This window comes from Thalia democratica, chromosome 7 (genome assembly GCF_965202585.1).
Source record: "Thalia democratica chromosome 7, ktThaDemo2.hap1.1, whole genome shotgun sequence".
NCBI classification, from domain to species: domain Eukaryota; kingdom Metazoa; phylum Chordata; class Thaliacea; order Salpida; family Salpidae; genus Thalia; species Thalia democratica.
The window spans coordinates 39,053,349-39,074,598 of NC_139171.1; the positions used below are offsets into that span (position 1 = coordinate 39,053,349).

The window sequence follows — 21,250 nt, forward strand, 5'->3', positions numbered from 1 at the left end:
ATCTATAATTTTACCTACCCCATTAATATTAAGTTTTTAATTATCCAAAAATAAAATAAACAAAAAAACTATCCTTTAAACGAATAAAAAAAACCCTTGGTGACATGCCATTTGGAGAACACTACAAGGCTAAAATCTCAACAATAAAAACCACAAAGTGTGAGAAAATTATGAAGCTCAAATAAAAGTGTGCAATATGATTTCCCTATTATTTGTTTTGTGAAGTTCAGTGCAAAAATTCTGTCTGAACAAAATTTAAAAAATTAAAAAAAAAAAATTTATGACAAAAAAACTTTTTTGTTTATTTTTTTTAACTTTTTTAGTTTTTAAATATTGCAAGGAACATTTTCTGAAAGATTGAGGTAGTTATCTGAAATCATGTAGGAGAAGATAGACTTTTAGTGCAACAATTTTTTTGTTATTTTAGTTTGCGCCTCCCATAAGGAACATATTGTTGCCTCTGACTTTGACCAGTTATATATAAAAAGATATTTTGAACTTTTAAAATGTGTAAAAAGCATCTGTAGCTAAGTTAAAACTCTAAAAAATAAGATCAAATTGTGAAAAAGTGATTAACTCCTCTATGCCCTTAAACTTAATTAAAGTTTGTAATTATATTCTTCAACGAGTTTAACTGGTCTATTTAAATATTTCTTTAATCTTAGCATTAGTTTTTAGTTTATCAACAACTAAAGTCTGCACAATAATAAGTTAGTAAAAGTTTTGGTCTATAGTGACCTATGTTTAAAAAAATTTTCCCAAAAAGACATTAATAAAAAATACTATACCATTGTATAGCTAGAAAACAAAATTTATATTAGATAGCACTAAGTTTTTTATGTTGAGCTTTGTAAGTTGTAAAAAAATAATAGTTTAGAGTTGCCATACATAGATATTCTACGAATATTCATGATAACTCATGACACTTTAAAACTTTTGAAAACCTGAGGATAACTTGGCTAGTTGAGCTTTTTTTAAAAATCTTACAATGACTCAGTTTATTTTTTGTGAAAAACTCAAGATAGTTTTAAGATTTCTTAAAATCTCAGACTATTTTTTTTTCTACATTTGTAATGAGATTTAGTTAAATTAATTTCAATGTTTTACGATTTCATAGCTAATTTTGTTGAAAAACTGTTGATTTTTTTTGATTTTGAAAAATCAAAATAAAACAATTCAAAAAAAACTCAGGATTACTCAAGACAGTGGCAACCCTGTTTAAACAAGTAAAAATTTAAGTGAAAATAAATACAAACTATTAAACAATTCATTTACTATAAATAGTAAATAATATTTTTTTTTCAAGTATGTGTATAATATATACATATGGAATTTGATCATACATTGACCTAGTAATAATTAATTGATACAAATTTTTAAAAGATAGATGTATTAAATATAAAAAATTGAATGTCTAATCTTGTAAGGACAACAAAAGGCTCTGCAGCCTTGGCTCAACAACTTCACAAGCGAGTTCCCGTCAAGCCAATAACGTCATCAAACCGCCTGGAGGCACAAAGAAATGTAAGAGGATTGTACAAGCAGTGGATTCGTTCAGTGCCAGACATCATTGCCATGTACAGGTTGCCCTTCAATCAGAAGCAAGTACAAAACAGAATTAGAGAAGAGTTTTACAAAAACTCACATGTAAGAGATGTTAGAGTGGTGGATTTGCTTATAGTAAAAAGTCAGATGGACTTGCAAGAAACATTACAGCATTGGAAGCAGTCTTGCCACATGAGAGAGTTTTTTGGAAAGCCAACTGACATTGAAAAACCTACTACTTTTATGGGAAAATTTCTTACTCAAAAACACTAAAATATGTTTATACTAATATGTTGTTTAAATAGTATTTAAGTTTGTATTCCAAGTTCATAAAATAGTTGTTTTGCATATTTAAAACATATGATAATTATTCAAGTCTTTTCAAATAAATAAATGATATTTATAATTTTAAATACCCAAAATTTAACCAACAGAATATGTTAATTAGACTTGCTTCCCAATCAGCAAAGGTGCTGTCTGGCTTGCAGCGGTCGTGTAAAACACAGACAGTTAGAAATGTAGTGAGAAGGTATGCAGATTCCAGTCCTAAAAACCTGCAAGCTGCTGCTGTAGCAGCTGCAGCAAAAGCTGAACCATTTCTCAGTGGAACCAGTTCTGTGTACGTGGAAGAAATGTATGAAAGTTGGTTGGAAGACCCCTCAAGTGTTCACAAAGTAAGTCAGAAAAAATTAAATATTTTATTTTTTTGTTTTTAAAATTTTGCATAAATTTTCAACAGTCCTGGCACGCTTTCTTCAAGTCTGTGAATGCAGGATCACCACCAGGTGCAGCTCATCAGAGGCCGCCTGCATTAGGCGGAGTGATGCCATCAGAGCTGCCATCTGTGTCAGCACCTTCAAGTGGCAATGTAGACGCTCTTGTGAAAGAACATTTGTCTGTGCAAGCTTTAATTAGAGGATACCAGGTATGATAATGCCTAGATAGTTTTTGATAAATGAAAACATATATAAGTTTATAATTTTTACGGTTTTATTAAATATGTTACATTAGTAGTTTAAATTACAAGTAAAAATACTTTAAAATAAATTTATAAATGGGTTAGACTAATGTTTTTTAAATTTGTTAAAAAAGTAAACTTATACTCAGTTTAATTATTTTATTAATTAAAATAACTAGTTTAACAATATTTGATTTATACACTAAATTATTATTTTCTTATTAACCATCATATTGAACAGTTTCATAATTTTAGAATTTACTTATATGAGTAGATAAGTTTAACATTTAAATAAAACTCATAAACCTAAAACCTGACAAAAGCCTTAAACTTCAACCTTCCTTTATAGTTATTTAAAATATTTGCATATAAATATATTTACAAACTAGACAATTCAATTATTCTTTCCAATTATATTCTATATATACCAGGGTTGCCGCAAAGTCAGGCTAATTAGAGAAACTCCGACTAATTTACACTTTTTTCTAAAACTCAGGCTAAATCAGACTAGTTTGGATATTTTATTAAATCTCAGGCTCGTTATTTTGACTAAAATATTTTATTCTTTAAAAATTGTGTTTTATCAAGTATTTTTGTATATTAGGTATTTAAGCATGATTAAAATTTTTTTATTTTTAGTCTCTTATTAATTTATGTTTCTGTTTTCTCATAAACTCAGGCTAGCTTGGCTTAGTTCAGTCTAGTTTTTGGTCACTCTGGCTAGCTATTTTGCCTCAAAGAAAGAATATTAATTCTGATATATAAACTTCACAGTGTAAAAATTGTTTTAGAGTTTTTTAAAATCACAAAACTTCAGATGTCTGTTTTAGTTTTTTAAGTTTAAAATAAATAGTTGAGAAGTAGTATATAACTCTAAGCTTTTTTGCTTTAACACTGGTTGAAAGTTAACTTTTAATTTATTATGAAATAATTAAAAAAAAAATCATTTAAGCTACTTTTGTTTTTCATAAGGTTATTAGTTTAATAAAGTATAGGTTTATAACTACTTCAATTTCTTCAAAAAGTATACTTAATGTGATATTCTATATTTAGTGTGCTTTTAGTTAACTTGAGTAATAGATTTAATTTAGATGACTACTGTTAGTGTAAACTTTGATATATAATCTTGAATTTAATAATACATATTTAAGAATCAAAAATTTTAATTAGACTTGCTAGTTAGTTAAACTTCTATAACAATTAAACGAATATACTTGGTTAAACTTGCTAGCACACAAAGTTGTTGAACTGTTTGTGATAAGTTACATTAACAATTATTTGAAGAAAACTTTAAAAATATATAAGTTTAATTAGTTAGTAGCTAAATTAGTTTTTTATAGTATTTTGTTTCTGGGTGCTCGACTATTCAAATTCGAACAATTCAAATTCGGACAGTTCAAATTCTTAAAAAAAAATTTAAAAGGCCACAAATAAAAATGTAATTTATATTTGTCAATATAAATAATACATATGTAGGTCATATTAATATCTACAATCTATTTTTTTTTTCTTTTTGCAAAACATTAAATGTTTTTTGAAATATGGCTTAAATTAAGTAAAAAACATAGTTATTTTTAGTAGTTTTCAAATATCTTGAAAAATATTAAAATTTTGCGAAAAGAAAAAATTGGAAAAGTGACTTGTTAGATATTAATAAGATCTACATATGTAATTTTTAATTAATTTATATAACTTATTGAGATATAGTCTTTGAGATATTTTTTTAAGAATTTGAATTGTCCGAATTTGAGTCGTCCGAATTTGAATTGTCATGTAACCTTAATTTCTTCATTCTTTTACCATTGCTTAAACTTAAAAATCTTTCTATTTTCTGCATGAGTTTAAATTTGTAGTGTGTTTTAACATTATTGTGATCAAATTAAGTTTATAGAGACTTCTAACAAATTGAAAAAAATACTTTTTAAAAGTATAAAAGTAACATTTTTGTTATGTTTTTTTTGTAAGCTATAGTGATAAAGAATATTATAACTTGTAGATGTATGTTAAAGGCATAGAGGGAGTTAGGCACATATTTAAAAGCTGATATTATTTTAAAGATCTTTGACCTAGCTAGCAGTTGCTTTATACCTTTTTAAATTAAAATTATATTCGAGATTTAAGGGTACAAACTTAAGAGTTCAAAAGTTTTATTACGGACGGCCCAAGTTAAAAGGCTAAAAAAGACTATTTCTTTAAAAATATATCTTCCTCAACAATTCTCAAAATTACTTAACTTAATATTGAACCACCCATGTTGAAGAATTTTTGATCAATTTATAATATAATGTTAATAAAAATATATGAAAGTTTAAAAAGTATTATGATTATTTTTTATATTTTACCATTAGTTATTTAATTAAGAGCATGTTTAATTGTTTCAATATGATTCTGTCCTTAATGCAAGGAACATTTCCTAAAAAGTTGAGCTTAATCGCTTAAGAAATTTAGAGAAGATAAGTTTTTAGTATCTTTTTTTAAACTCTAAAAAAGTTTGAAAAAAATAAAAGTTACCTAGTATTAGTTTTTAATACTTTCCACTAAAATTAGTATTTCTCTAACATTGATTCAACTTTTTATTGTTACGAAAAAAAAATTATAGTATATTATGAGCTTTCAAATAAGAGTCAATGTTATTTTTTTAAACTATTCCAAACTCAATAATTATTTCAAAGAATAAGTTGTCAATTAAAATGATATTATTTAAATTTAAAATTTTTTACTGTTAGAATTTAACTAGACTACAAAATAAAGAATAACTTTATTAAGGACAACCTCAAAGTTTTGTTTCTACTTGATATTTTAACTTTTTAAATAAACACACAAAGCTTGTATAGTTTTAAATTGAAAATTTTTATTCGAAGTTTAGTTTAGCTCCCTCAATTTAGAAAAATTTTGATTATTTGTAATATGGTTACGCTTCAATCAAATATTATAAAATGTGAATGTTTTATTATTAAATTAAAATTAGTATGTTTTAGTTTTTTTCTAAGCTTGAATTATTGTTTTTATTTGTATTGCACAAATAAATTTTAATTTTATATAAAATACACTTTTTAAATAAACTAACATATGTATAACTATATAATTTGTAATATATAACTATAGCTATATTTTATACTTTTTTATATTAGTTTTTTAACAAGTGGTGTTTTAAGTTTATTCAAGGCTGCTATTTTGTCAGGATAGTTTAAAAAGAATTTTAAACTTCCATTTATTGACATAGTTATTAATTTTGTAAAAACATTAGGATATGTTTAGATTTTCTTTTGAGTAACATTTACTCAATGTTGTTAATAAAAAATTAAAATTATTATGATTGTATTCAATTTTTTTAATGTTTTTAGTTTCTAAAAAATAATTAATTTTTCAAGTTACTGGCTTTGTAGCAATCATTATTTAAATTTATTTAATATTATTCTTAGATTTTTGATAAAATAAGTAGCGCTTGTGTCAAATTAACAAAATCAGATAAAACAAGAGTTTGAATCAAAAACTGTGGTTATAAGTTGTGGCAGGTCAAAGTATTTACTAGTTTAGATGGTTAAATTAAAAGATGCTAAAAACATTTGACTTTAAATTTTTAAAGTTTCTGAGAAAAACATCATTGTTTTATCTTAACAAGCATAAGTATTAAAAGTCCTGCACTGTGTGAAAAAAAAAAGTAAAAATCATGGTATTAGCTTTGAAAATAATTACAACAAAGATGCAGTTTTTTAAATAACCTAATTAATAAAAACACAATTAGTTTTTTACTCAAAGAAAGGCAACTCAGTTTATGCCGATGGAAATAATTTTTTAAACTATTTTTCTATAGGAATAAACATATAAAAGTTTATCACACCGCTTACTCTTACACATTTTGCTTTATGTATAACATGTTATTTGTTTGTGGTTTCAAGCGCTTTCTCATTACAAGGTTGCATTCTACAGATTCGCGGCCACAATGTGGCCAACCTCGACCCCCTCGGTATTTTGAACGCAGATTTAGACGACGAAAGGCCGGCTGAGCTCGTATTGAGCAATTACGATCTCGGTAGTTGTCTGTTTTTTTTAAATAACTTATATTTCCTCATGTCTTGGGTAGTAATTAAGTTGCATGAATTCATATTTAATTACTCGAGCATGATTGATTAAATGATTTCGTTACTTAAACTTTTAGCTTGCTTCATTAACTAGATAACTAGTATTAAACAATCCAAATGAAACAAGTTTACCTTCTTTAAATTAGTTTTTATTGCTTTGGTATAACTTTATGTTAACTAAGTTTTTCCTACTCTCATTGTTTTATAAATAAAATAACTTGCTTTTTACCAATTGATTTAACTAAATCTTAATATTTTTAATACATAGCCTTATCAGTTCAAGAGCTGTCTAGGTTACTCTTTTAACACTAAATTTTCCTTTGTTTTTGTTTAAATAATACAGTTTTGTGAATGTACTCTTGTTTTTTATTAAAGGCTTTGATCGGTTAGAACAAATGAAGTATAAGCTATGTTTATAATGTATATATATGTATATAGATATACTCTGATGAAAACTCATTGTATCAAATTTAATGTTTTTGGTTTTAAGTCATATAACAGAAACTGTTGTTTGTTATTTAAATATTTAACTGTTGCAATGTTTATTTTGCTTATTTAGTTTAATAGCATTTTATTTATATGTATTTTATGATATAATTAAGATTTATGGAAATTACAGTACATGCTTTCTATAAGTATATGGTATCAGTCTAATAAATTATACACACAACTTTAACCAATGCAGTGTACATTATTTTAAAATAATGTAATATAATTTTGTGGGAAAATCTTACACAGACCTTAATTAAAGTGTAATATGATTTAAGTATTTCATACATTGTTAAACCTATATAACATATATTTATGCAAGAGTACATACCTTATCATTTCTTATGTTTTAACTCCAATGTTTTAGTATTATTTCAGTTATATAAAACATCTACTATACAAATGAAAATGTTATAAATTCATAGTTTTTAGTTGTCCTTATAATAATATTACATAACCTTATTTAACATTTATGCATTTACATATGGGTAATTTTTACATTAGAAAAGTAGTTCTTGAGTTTACAACAACATAACTTTGTAAATAAAAACAACCTGACTTCAACTCCGACAAATAGATCAGAGGACATCTACTGTCAGACTTGGATCCGCTCAAAATAGAGACAGAGCCGCTAATTAACACGGTTTCGGACAAGCTAAAAAGTAAAATGGACGTTATCATGGGGAGGCCGAGCCCTTTTGGTACTTGATTATTTGCTGTAGTACACCGTTGTCCGTGTTTATCTCTTTTTTCTCAGCATGATTTCGTCTACACTTTAGCAAAACTTGCATTTTTACTATCAAAATTTCTGTTTTCTGATCGTTTAGCTTGGTATAATTATTAAAGACGTGTTAAAGTATTTTTTAGTTGTTTTTTTAGTGTCTTATAAATAAAATATAAAGTGCTAAAAAAGTATACTATTTAAAGGTTTGATATTTCAATTTTATTTTGTAATTGTTTGATTTTATATGAAAATCACAAAAAACTCTTGTTTTTATGTGAATTTAAATGCATGGATATTTAAGCTTTTTTAGAGTAAAATAGACTTTTAACTTTACATAACATACTAAATAATTTAATTTAAATTTTGTATTGTCTATGTTGTAAATGCATTATTTTGCTTTACCTTTATTTATTATTTCTTGATCGTTTTAGACAAAAGTTTTAGTTAAATATCATGTATAATGTTGTACTTGACTGTGGTGTTCCTTTTCGATTTAGAAAATTAATCATAAATTCAAGTATTTCTTGAATACAAAAGTTTAGATGATTTTTCATAGTTGTAATTTGCACTTTATAATTTAAGCAACTGTTGTTAAGTTTTTTTTTATTTAAATTCACTTAGAGTCCAAACTTAAAGTTTATACTATTTTAACAACACTTAACTTCCGTATAAAGTTACGCATAATTTAAATAAAACAATTAATTTTAATAATTTAAAAAGTAACAAAATATTTTTGAAATTTCATATATGTTATAGTTTTTTTCAATATGTTTGTTCCTAAGTTATATACGAAAGTCATCAAACTTAATCAAAATGAGTTTACTAGTAGTTGAATGATAAGTTTGCATGTTTATAATACGCATTAGTACCTAAAAAACAGTGTAGCAATTGTTTTTACTTTGCATGTTTATTGATCTATAACTATTGTAAGTGTTTTTTTAATAAAGTTAATTTAATTTTTAATGATTTGTAAAGTTTTTTAATTAAAAACTTTTTCAAGCAACTTAAAATTTCTTAAATTGACTTCAAATCAAAAAAAAAAAGTTTTTAAAAGTCTTTTTTAAATTAAAAAATGAATATTTTAATAAGGTTTTTATATATTAAAATCGGTTTTCAGAAATTAATTTTTTTTAATATTTTATTAAAATTTCAAGTTTGTACTTTATTATAAATAAAATAATAAACTTAGGTGAAGAAGACATGGAAAAAGTTTATCAACTTCCAAAAACGACTTACATTGGTGGTGAGGAAAAAGCTCTTCCTCTCAAGGAAATTATCAACAGATTAGAAGTTAGTTTACAAATGAATGTAATAATAAAATGCTGTCAAAGTTCTTAATATTTTTGTACTATGAAAAAAAGACTGATGAAATCATTATAAAATTTTATTCAGTTTTGTATGCCAATGCTTAAAAATTATTATTTTTTATCTGAGCATTAATGCTTTACAGAATACATACTGTAAGAGCATTGGTGTCGAATACATGTTTATTAACAATTCTGAACAATGTGATTGGATAAGACAAAAATTTGAAACTCCAAATTGTCTCAATTTACCCACTGATGAAAAGTTACTTGCTTGGAAACGTTTGTTGAGATCTTTTAAGTAAGTTTATTTATTATATAATTTTAAAAATTTTGGTCCAGTTTGTTTGTCTGAAATTATTTGTTATATATAACTTACAAAATTACTTTTATGTTGTTATGCATTACGGTTAAATTAAAAAGACACTTTTTGCTAGTATAAATTCAAGTTGTTTTTGTTTTGCTGGTACTTGTTTTTGAGATTTTGTTTTATATTAAAGTTACTCAGGAATAAAGGCTCCTACTAAATATTAAGCATAATTCAATTACTTATAATTTTTTTGATATAAGTGCAATAATACTGCAGTTTATTGAATTTAGTTTAAATTTTTAATTAAAAAGTTTGTAAACCTTGCTCATGGTTAAAGAAAAAAATTTAAGGATTATTATTTATTTAAAACGTAATAATTTAAAGTTTTGTAAATATATACCTTTTATTCCAGTTAGATATAACTAGCTGTATTTTCATAATTTTCTCAGACAATTTGTATGACTTATTAAAGTAGTTACTACTATTAGTTTTTTAAAATAATCTGCTACATAAATAGTGAAGTTAAATTAGTTTAAAAGTATGTAGTTATTAGCTGTGTCATTGAATTATTTTAAATATTATTTTTAAAGTTCAATAATATGTCAAAACATTAACAACAATGTTTACTTCAGTTTTGTACAAAGGTCGCTATGCTTAGTTATTATGTACTATATTTTCTCTAAGTTTGATTAAAAATTTACTACAGAGCGTAAGAAGTAATAAAAAAATGTTTTTGCTTTCTCGATAAGCTTATACATTCGTCGAACTGTTTTTAAGTTTTTAGGGTCGTTTTCATTGGTCGATTTAAAGGTGTAAAAATTTGTGTTTTTTTTATTATAATATTTCAGGATAGTCTCTGTCTCTAAAAAAACTTTCAAAATATCTTAAAACTAAACAAGTTTATTTAAGCTCATGTTTACTTCTACATGCTTGTTTCAAAATTATCTAAACATTAGAAACAAAAATTGACTAGCTAATTAAAAAATTAAAGATTTGAAGAATTTCTGGCACGCAAATGGACAAGTGCGAAGAGATTCGGGCTGGAAGGCTGTGAGATGCTCATCCCCGGTATCAAGTCCATAATTGACACTTCATCCAGTCATGGTGTTGACTCTTTTGTTATGGGAATGCCTCACAGGTTTGCTTTACAAACTTTTCTTTAAGTAAGTTTAGACTTGTAAATTTACAAAATATTTTTTTGAAATATTATTCAATTTTTGAAATTATATTTCAAGTTTAAAATATTTTTTTCTATTATTAAAAATATAAGTTAACTAGTTCGTAAAAATTTCGAATTTGTTTTAATACGTTAGATTTTACTTCGTATTGTTTCCTTCATTGCATATGTAATGTTTTTTAATCCAATTTAAATAAATTTAGTCTATTTTTTTTAATGTCTTTGATTTTCAATATTGTTTAAAAAAATTCTTCTACGTTTATAAAACTACTAAAACTGACTACTATATAGTCAACTTGAACTTTTTGTTCCAAATTCAGTAATTAAGAAAAAAAATGTTTATATTCAATATTAAACTTTAACTCATAGATGTGTTTGTTTTGCTTAATTGCAAAATTTTATTCAATTAAAACTCTTAATTGTGCTTGAAAAAATTAAAGATACCTACTTAACTAATTGAAAAGTACGACTAATAATTATAGTAGATCAGGGTTTCCCAAACTTTTTTGCTAATGGCCCCCTTTAAAGAGTTTGAAAAAGTAATGGCCCCCTTCTACATATAGATCACTCATAAACTACGATAATATACACATAAGACCTTTTTTTTTTTTTTTTTGCTCTTCATCTGAAACTCAAGAATACCTAGTATAAGTTTCTAAACTACCATAAAATACACATTAGACCTTTTTTTTTTTTTTTTTGCTCTTCATCTGCAACTCAAGAATATCTAGTGTAAGTTTCAAGTTATGGCCTCATGGCCCCCTGAGTATCTGTCATGGCCCCCTAGAGGGCCACTTGGCCCACTTTGGGAAACCCTGTAGTAGATTTACAGAAGTTTAAAGTAACCCTTCCTAAATGTTTGAAAAAACAATTTAATTTTCATCTCTTGTCTCTGAGTTGTAAAACACCCCTAATTGAGTAAACATAAAAAAAATATGTATAAGAAAAACTTACTTTTTGACCACAGTGTTACGTCATAGTATTAAACAAAGCTATTAACCTATAAATAAACGCCTAGCTTTAAGCTTTGCTTGCGCAACAACTAATTGTGTGAAAAAATCTTACTATGTAGCTAATTTTAGCGGTATTGTCAAATACTGAAATATTCGAAAAAGTTAATACTTAAATTTTAAGAATTAACTTGTTTTTACAAAGTTTAAATAATATTGTTATTTGAGTGTACTAATAGTATTTTTTGGTATTTTAAATCACTTAAAAACTTTTGATTTTATCATTTTATTAAATATTTATTATTTCACAGAGGTCGTCTTAATGTGCTTGCAAATGTAATCAGAAAAGAATTGGACCAAATTTTTTGTCAATTCGACAGTAAATTAAGAGCAGGTTATTTGTTTTACTATAAATAAATAAAAGTATAAAACTATAAGTAAGCTTTGTTTAAAGAAAGTAAAAATAACTTAAATGTTGTCTAAAAGTATACTTAACTTTAAAAGGGTACTAAATCAAAAAAAAAAAATAAATGAAGCCAAATCTTTTTTTTTTGCAAGTCCTCTATCATTAGAACAACTTTTCATTTGAACTGGAAATAAAACAAACACAAATAAATAATAAACAAAACAACCAGGCGACGAGGGCAGCGGCGACGTGAAATATCACCTGGGAATGTCGCACCAGCGCATCAACCACCCGACCAACAAGACGATCAACCTCTCGCTGGTGGCCAACCCCTCCCACCTCGAAGCCGTCGACCCGGTCGTGCAGGGAAAGACCAAGGCCGAGCAGTTCTACCGCGACGACGCCACCGGCGAGAAGACCATGTCCATATTGTTGCACGGCGACGCCGCCTTCAGCGGGCAGGGAGTGGTGTACGAAACGTTCCACTTGAGCGATTTGCCGGCTTACACCACCCACGGCACCATCCACGTCGTCGCCAACAACCAGATCGGATTCACCACCGACCCCAGAAGTTCCAGGTTTGTGCGAAGACGTTTTGAAAGTTAAAAACACGCGATCAAGGTAGGGAGCTGTAAACTTTTTATTTTGTCCAGGTCTTCACCGTACTGTACCGATGTAGCGATGGTCGTGAGAGCTCCGATCTTCCACGTGAACGCTGATGATGTCGATGCGGTCATTCACGTTTGCAAGGTAACTGATTGGTGTGCAAATAAGTTTTTTGTATAAACAGCTCACGTTGTTTTGTTGGTAAACAGGTGGCAGCAGAATGGAGAGCAAAGTTCAACAAAGACGTCGTCATCGATCTTGTGTGCTACAGGAGAAACGGACACAACGAAGTTCGTTTTCATAACTCATCATAGGCTAAATTATTTTAAAATTAAAACCGAAGTTTAGCAAATACTTCATACTTAAGAAAAAATATTCAAGGCAAACTTCTATTTCTATAATATTTGAAAGAGTTCTAAGTATTTTTTATTAACAGATGGACGAACCGATGTTCACACAGCCCCTCATGTACCAGAAAATAAGAAACCACCCCAATGTGTACAAGATGTACACCAATTACCTGCTTGAACAAGGCCTCGTTGACCAGAAAGAAATTGACGTAAGTCATTTTTATGTGTGAAAATCTGTTAATTATTGTTAGTAAATACATAAATTTACTGCTTTTATGGATAAAGTATTTTATTTTAGTTTATTTTGTTTAATGAAATATTGTTTTAATTTAGAAACAAAAATTTAACTTTTTCGTCCTCAAACAAACAGTAATAATTTACAATGCGCTATTTAGAAAAGAGAAAAAGAGTATGATACAATTTGCGAAACGGCATTAGAAGATTCTTCAGAAATCAAGCAAATCGACTTCAGAAATTGGCTAGATTCTCCTTGGCACAACTTTTTTGTCAACAGAACTGGTAAAGTCAACCTCGAATGCAAAGACACAGGTGCAGAAGAGAGCGTTTTGAAACATATCGGAGAGGTTTGATTGGATTTTATAACTCAGTTTAATACTTTAAATCAGGGTTTCCCAAACTCATTTACTTAATCGCCCCCTTTTCAGAAATTTGAAAAAAAATTGCCCCCCACGATTTTACAAAGAAGTTTTTCTCTTTAGTACAAACTTTTTAGCCAGAAAAGTAGTGTTCGAAATGTAATTTAGTGTGGTACTTCTTAAGAACGCACTTTTGGGCTGTGTTCAAAGTAGTTTACAGGGCTTGAGAAATTAATTTACAGTTATTCTCTTTAAAGCCAAGTAAAGTGTATTAAATTACTTAATTATTAAAAAGCCTCGTGTAATCTGTTATTAATCTTGTTTAAATATGAATTGTTTTGAAACTAATGAAACTTTTAGGTCAGTGGTGGACAACTTTTGTAGTCAGCAGTTCATATTTACTAAAAAATCTTTTTTAGTATCAACTCATCAAAAAAATGTTATTGCGGGCTGCCTAATTTGAAAAAATAACATATAACAATATTAAGAAACTCGAACAAAGTTGTTATAAAATGATTTAGTATTATTGTGATCTAGGAAAAACTTTTTTGGACTGAAAATCAAATTCAAAGCGTATTTCAAAATATTAATTATCAAAAAATTAAATTTATCTATTTTGCACAAGTAGTTTTCAAGTTACTTAGCAGTTCAAAATTTGAATGGATCTGAACCGTAAGTTACCCATCTGAAAACTTAACTGAAAACAGGCATTCTAATAGTCTCTCATATAACGAAATTCGGACATTTAGAAGTTAACACTAAGTAACTTATTTAAGCCGCAAAAAATACTTAAATTATTTTATAAAAGGATTATTCTAAAATTACTTTCAAGATTAGAAAACTATAAAAGAATAAACAGTGAATTTTACACATAATAAAAAACATATTAAAACATAATTTCTGGTCTAGTTTGAGGAAAATTGACCGACTGGTTGATTATCTCACTTTAAAAGTGTTTTCATCAACAGCTTCAGTTAATGCAGTAAAATTATTAATTTTTATGCTAAGATAAATTATAAGCAAGTTAGTTGTAAAGTTAAAGACTTAATTTTAAACTTTTTAAACTATACGTTTCGTAGTAGAACACCATTAAATAGTATTTGACTTGGAATAACATTTAGGAATCTAAACCTTAATTCTAACAATTTATTTTTCTTAATTTATATTCAAAAAAAATCAAATATTTTACAATTAATTCTGTGAACAGAAAGTAATCAAATAAAAAAAAAACTTTTTATTAGGTTAAAATTTTGTTTTGTAACTGTAGCAGTCTTTTTGGTGGCTTATTTAATTCTACTTAAAAACAAAATTCTAGCTGTTAGCCTATAATATTTTAACAAAACAAAATAGTGAAAAATTAAAAGCTAGTCTTAAACTATTAAAATAAACAATACATTCTAATTGCTAATATATTTTGAATTAAGATAAAACAAAAAAAAAACAGTTGAATTAATAGTTTAAAATTCCTTAAGATAAAGATTTTTCAACAATAATAAATCAAGTTAGAAAATAAAATTGAGTTTTATAACTTTTTACATAAAAAACTTGAAGTCATTTCAAATAGAGACCTCAAATCTATACTCTTTTAAAACCAAAAAATCTTTTTTGAGATAACAACTTAAATGGTTATCAAGTTTTTTTATTAATTTATACAGATTAAACAAGTAAAAACAGAAATCTTTCAAATAAGTGTCTTTTAAACAATTTTTTTAATCACTATGCTATAAAAAACTTTAAGTGTAATGTAAAACGACAAATATAAACTACAAAATTAACCAAATAAAAATAAAACTACTAACAACTTTAAAACATAAACCATTTAATAAATACAGTAGACTTCCGCTTGATTTCGCACTTTGAACAAAATTAAAAAGTACAAACTTAAGAACTAAAACCTTTTTTTTTACAGAATGACAAACTTCAATAGTCTATATGGCAATAATTTTATGAATAATCATGAAATCCACTAAAACATAAAACAAACATTCATTAAAAAATAGATCTATATAAGCTATCTAAAATTATATTTTACTTTTTTCAGTAATATTTATTCAGTAATAGACTTTATTTAAGTTAGATTAAAGAAAATATAAATTTGCACTTTTTTGGGTAAAAAGTGCGAACTCAAGAGTGAGTCTACCATAATTAATGTTTATTAGGCATTATGCAAACTTCTTGTAGAATAAATAACTTGATAAGTGCGTGTTATTATTAAAAGATTACTGAAATATGATACAAACCAGGTTAAGTAAAAAATATTGTAAAAGATCAGATAAAATAGAAAAAACTTTCATAAAACAGTGTCTGCTACTGAAGTCTAATATAACGTGAAGGATGAGGTTCATAAATGCTTGCATGTTTTTCTAATCTGACTCTCAATTAGTAAAATAAAGCCTCAAGTCAACTACTTTACAAATATCTAGATTAGATCTTTTGCTCAAGATGTTGATAACTGAACTGAAAGCATTCTCAACAACATAGCTAGACGGAAAAGCTATAAACAATAATCTAAATTCCTCTCAAATAATTTGATACTTTTGCCTTAGTTTTTGTTAAGTCCAAAAGCTTTTTTATCATTCTTTGGCAAAATTTACTTTAAGTTCAAGGTCTGTTTATAAGTCTAAGAAGGTTTTCTGTAAGTCGTTTACTTCAAAAAGATATGCCTCGAAGGGATCTATGTTTTTATCTAAATAATAGTATTTTAGTGTCAAATCGAAATTTTACTATTAATGTGTTAAAATGTTAAAATTCCAGACTTTTTGTTGCCTAAATTGTCAAATTCCAGGTTTTTTGAGGATTTAGGTAAATTGGCAACCCTGTTTAGTTTTATTTCTTAGTCTAACTTAGTGACTTATCAAAAACAAATTGAATATATCATGATGTGACAGTTAATAATAGATAACATAGATTTTTACAAACCATTTATGATCCAAAATAACATATATGTCAGGTTTTAAAATGGTGAGAGGGATTTCGATCGTCGATGATCTATGTAATTGTTATATAAGAAATTATATGAATGAAAATATGAAATTTACTTATAAGTAGGAGTCATAAGCACTTCATTTTTTTCTATATTTTACATAAACAAAATAAACTTTTTTGTTTAAGTTTAACCTCAGGGTCAAATGTTTAAATAGCAAGCTAAAATTAGTAAAATATCAAGATTATAGTAAAAATTTTATGAGAGCCCAAAATTTTAAAATCGCCCCCTTTTCGCCCCCTTATTAGTTATCGCCCACCCTTTCGCCCCCTTACAAATTATCGCCCCCCGACTTGCTAAAATCGCCCCCAGGGGGGCGATATCGCCCACTTTGGGAAACCCTGCTTTAAATAAACAATACATATTATTCACAAGTTATTTCTAAGCAGTATAAGCAAATTTTATATTTCTAAGCTTCTCGCAATTTTGCCTTAATTACGTAATTGCTTATTTTAATTGTTTTTATTTTCCGCAGGTCTTTTCTGACCAGAACCAACTAAAAGTACACAGAGGATTGACCCGAGTGTTCAAAGCGCGCAAGGAAATGATTGAAAACCGCCAAATAGATTGGGCCTTGGGAGAAGCACTCGCTTTTGGAAGCTTGCTGATGGAAGGTAACCACGTCAGATTGAGCGGGCAAGACGTTGAGAGAGGTACTTTCAGGTTTGTCGAGTTTTTTTACATTTTTTTTGGTAGATATAGTATATAAATAAAAAACACGAGAATTGGTACTAGTTAACATGAATTGATAATTTATTGCAAGAAATTGATTTTTACGTTACAAACAAAATTGATAAATTATTTTCATTTAAGTAAGACATTTTTCATATAACACAATAAAATATATTTTATAAATTTTTTATATTATTAAAAGTTTTCTAAAAACATACATTTTGTAGTATCGTTAAAGTAATAATTAATATTTTTTTAGCTACTGTTATAAAAAATAGAGTTTGTTTTAATTTTATTTAGTACTAAAGTGAAATTTGATGGACAAAACTTGATATAATTTAATATAACTACTTTTGCTATCTTTCTCAGATTTATTTATATACGGTAAAGCAAATTTCACCTAAAACAGCTTCGAACTTTTATGTATTAAGAAACAATCTTCAACAATATTAAAATAAATAATAAACTTGCAGTCACCGTCACCACGTTTTGCATGACCAACAAGAAGATAAGAAAATATACGTGCCTTTGAACAATTTGAGCGAAGAACAAGCAAAGTATGTCGTTTGTAACAGCTCACTTTCCGAATACGCTGTCCTCGGTTAGTTTGTGCTCTTCATTTCTAAACTAGTATATATTTTATCGTTTGAGTATGAATTTGCGTCATTTAAATTTTTTATGCAATTTTAGAATTATATTTATATTTTAAAATTGTTTTAAAACAACTAAATACTATAGTATTATTGAAATTAAGTCAATTTTAATATCCAAATTCTCATAACTACACAGGATTTGAGCTTGGTTATTCAATGACCAACCCGCGATCACTGGTTATTTGGGAGGCACAGTTCGGAGATTTCAACAACACAGCTCAGTGCATCATAGATCAGTTCATATCCAGCGGTGAAGCTAAATGGATCAGGCAGAGCGGTCTTGTTCTGCTCTTGCCCCACGGATACGAAGGAATGGTTGGTAAAAAAACCTGTAATAATTCAAAACTGGAAATTTAAGATTTTAAAAGCTTTAAATGGCATGAAACAATTTTTTTTTTCTAGAATTTGTCGAAGTTGGCTTGTTTTTGAAATTAAAATGTTTAACATGTACAAAAAACCCAAAATATTTTTTAGCAATCACTAATAATTTTTTTTGAATTTAAGGGACCTGAGCATTCTTCAGCTAGACCTGAAAGATTCCTCCAGATGCAAAACGACGATCCGGATTCGATGCCGGACATCAACGATCCCCACTTCAATTTGCGTCAGCTGCAGTCGGCGAACTGGATCATTGCAAACTGCACCACACCCGCTAACTTGTTCCACATTCTCCGCAGGCAACAAGCTCTCCCCTACAGAAAACCAGTAAATTTTTTGTTGTAGTCATGTATGATTGTAAATAAATAAAGTAAACTCAAGTAATTCTTTTTTCAAACTAAGTAGTCATAGATGTTTTATTTTTTATAAGATATTTTTCAAGCAATATTAGTGCAAGTCAAATAAAAGCTATAGTCAATCTGATAATGAATAATTTTATAATTTTTCTTTATTCCAGCTTATCATCTTCACTCCAAAGTCTCTGTTGCGTCACCCGATGGCCAGATCTTCATTTGACGACATGCTTCCAGGCACTGAATTCAAGAGGGTAATCCCCGAAAGTGGTGCTGCCAGCAACAACGCGGATGGAGTGAAGAAGTTGATGTTTTGCAGCGGAAAAGTTTATTATGACATCATCAAGGAGAGAAGCAATCGCGGCTTTGACGATAAAGTTGCTGTCTCTCGTATCGAACAGGTTTGTTTTAATATATGATGATAATAGGTTTAAATTAGTATTGGTTTTTAAAATAGCAAGTTGGTTATTATAAAAAACAAGTGTTTTTGGCACTTCAAGGAGATACATGTATATATATTGAGTGAAAACAGCGCTTTGGAAAATCCTTACTACAAACTTTAAAAGTTTAAAAAGTTATACTTGTCTCATTCTAAAGTTATATTTATGTACCATAAGTTTGTTCTAAAATCTAGGTGGCGCCATTCCCATTCGACCAGGTCATAGAAGAAATGAACAAGTATCCCAACGCCGAGATCCACTGGCTGCAAGAAGAACCGAAGAACATGGGATACTATGATTACTGCAAACCGAGGATCCGCGTTTCTTGCGACTGGAACCGTCGTGTGCAGTTAGTTCAACTATGATTTTGACAATAAAAAATAATTTGTTCGATTATATTTTTTAATGATAAATCAGCTACAAAAGAAAAGCATTCATCTTACATTTGGTTTATGAGTGGGTTATAAAGTGTGGGTTTAACAAAAATAATTATTAAATATTTTCACCAGCTACACCGGCCGCAGCCCTGCAGCAGCACCCGCAACCGGCTCAGTCGCTCTGCACGCCGAACAAATCGACGAGATCTTCAACAGCGCCTTCCACGGCTTATAATGACGTCACAACGACCAGCGGTATGCAAATCGGATCCCAGCGGTGCCTCACAAAACGACGAAATTTCAGCCGATTTGTTTTTGTTTGCCACCGTTCTTATTTATTGTCAATTATCTCGTTTTGTTTGAAAGTAGAGCGTTTCGGTGATAAAAATGCACAGTGGCTAGGTTTATGTGAATTTCAAAATAGTACTTCACTTTTATTTTATTTTCTCAAATTCGTTTAAAAACTCTATTTGATTGAACTACTTTTTAGTGAAGTTTGTGAATAACCGTAAATTAAGTAGTTTCTTACGGTCTTTAAAACTAAGAAATAATAATGCACAATAAGAAATGTAGTCCTTAAATGTTAGATAAATTGACGCCTTTTTATATTTATTGAGTTCAGAATTTTGTTAGTTAATTTTTTTTTGGTGACACTAGTTGAAGTAATACTCTTTAATATAACAAATTTACCTAGTCCTAACATTTTGCGTTTTATACGTCACTGAGTCCGAAAAGTATTAGTTTCGTTGAAGAGCATCATAGATAAAATTTGGTAAGTTTCGCTTATTTATTTTGAATTGTATAGTTAACAATGAAAAGATTTTATGATAATATTTCTTTACATTTGAAAACGATATATTTTTCCACTGTGTAGAAAAATATTTATTTACTCGTTCTTAAGTTCTGTCCAACAATATTTTTTCATAAGTTTAGTCCTGTTTCCCTGACATTTTCTACAATTTAGTTAAAAAGTAAGAACTTTTAATTTTTTAATAGGTACTTTTTTTTCGCTCAATTAAGCGAGTATTTGTCTGAATAACTTCATCAATTTGCTTTTAGTAGTACTCTTGATTCGATTTGCATGAATAAAATATGAGTACATATGTGCTATATTTTGTTAATATAATTTTAAACATAGATATTAGTTAAAAGCTTATTGTAGTTGTAAAATTTTAGCTGCTCGAACGAACTATTTAAAACAGAATTTCTTAAAGACTATTATTATTAAAACAGAAAATTTTAAAGACAGACAGTATTGCTTCTGTCGTAATCTAAGAGGTTGCTTAAGGATAAGAGGGGGTAGAAGAGGTTAAAAACATTTTAAATTAGTATAAAAAGTGGAAGAAACTTTTTTTTTATGAACTAAAAACACGAAGCGCAAAATGATTGAATACTACAGCAAACTAGACTAGAACTACAATTGAACAATGATATAACTTATAAGCACATATTTAAACCTTAAGACAGAATAAATAGAACTATAAATTGATACTTTTAAATCGCACCACCTGACTGCAACTGCACGAAATTGCACAAACAAAAAGAAGCTGTTTCTTAAGTATTTAAACGAGGGTTTTCTAAAGTGGGCATTTCAAAATTTTAGGTGGCCATAAACTGCTAAAAGGGGGGAGGTGGTGTGAGTTGTAAAGGTGCCATGAGGCCGAAATTTAAAAAATACGTTAGATATCTGGAGTAGACGGTGGGGAACAAAAAACAGGTCTTAGGGTAGTTTTGAAATCTGAAATTAGCCATTTCAGAAATTTGGTGGGCCATAAGCAGCAAAAGGAAAGGGGGGCATTAGGTCAAAATTTAAAACTTATACAAGATATTCTAGAATTGATGAAGAAAAAGTGTTTTAGGCGTATTTAGCATTATATTTTTGAGAGAGAGCGCCATA

The 21,250-nt window shown here is 27.8% G+C and overlaps 2 protein-coding genes across 3 annotated transcripts; both read left to right on the forward strand.

The window, feature by feature from the left end:
- The first annotated feature begins 1,386 nt into the window (after positions 1-1,386).
- On the forward strand, positions 1,387-1,963 carry LOC145840220 (NADH dehydrogenase [ubiquinone] 1 alpha subcomplex subunit 6-like). Its single transcript, XM_082947392.1, has one exon. The coding sequence runs from the start codon at positions 1,411-1,413 to the stop codon at positions 1,816-1,818; it is 408 nt and encodes a 135-aa protein (XP_082803518.1). The 5' UTR covers positions 1,387-1,410; the 3' UTR covers positions 1,819-1,963.
- On the forward strand, positions 1,856-20,442 carry LOC145840219 (2-oxoglutarate dehydrogenase complex component E1-like). 2 transcript variants are annotated; one of them, XM_082947391.1, is made up of 19 exons: positions 1,856-2,219; positions 2,285-2,470; positions 6,434-6,536; positions 8,988-9,088; positions 9,249-9,403; positions 10,404-10,550; positions 11,851-11,933; positions 12,175-12,523; positions 12,599-12,695; positions 12,761-12,841; positions 12,988-13,110; positions 13,297-13,485; positions 16,956-17,143; positions 17,626-17,753; positions 17,942-18,120; positions 18,310-18,510; positions 18,701-18,937; positions 19,171-19,325; positions 19,486-20,442. In XM_082947391.1, the coding sequence occupies exons 1-19, from the start codon at positions 1,983-1,985 to the stop codon at positions 19,586-19,588; spliced, it is 3,042 nt and encodes a 1,013-aa protein (XP_082803517.1). In that variant the 5' UTR covers positions 1,856-1,982; the 3' UTR covers positions 19,589-20,442. The 2 variants fall into 2 exon arrangements, with proteins under 2 accessions (XP_082803517.1, XP_082803516.1); XM_082947390.1 differs by lacking the exon at positions 6,434-6,536 and adding an exon at positions 7,652-7,775 and having other exon boundaries at positions 1,858-2,219; positions 19,486-20,441.
- The last annotated feature ends 808 nt before the right edge of the window (positions 20,443-21,250 follow it).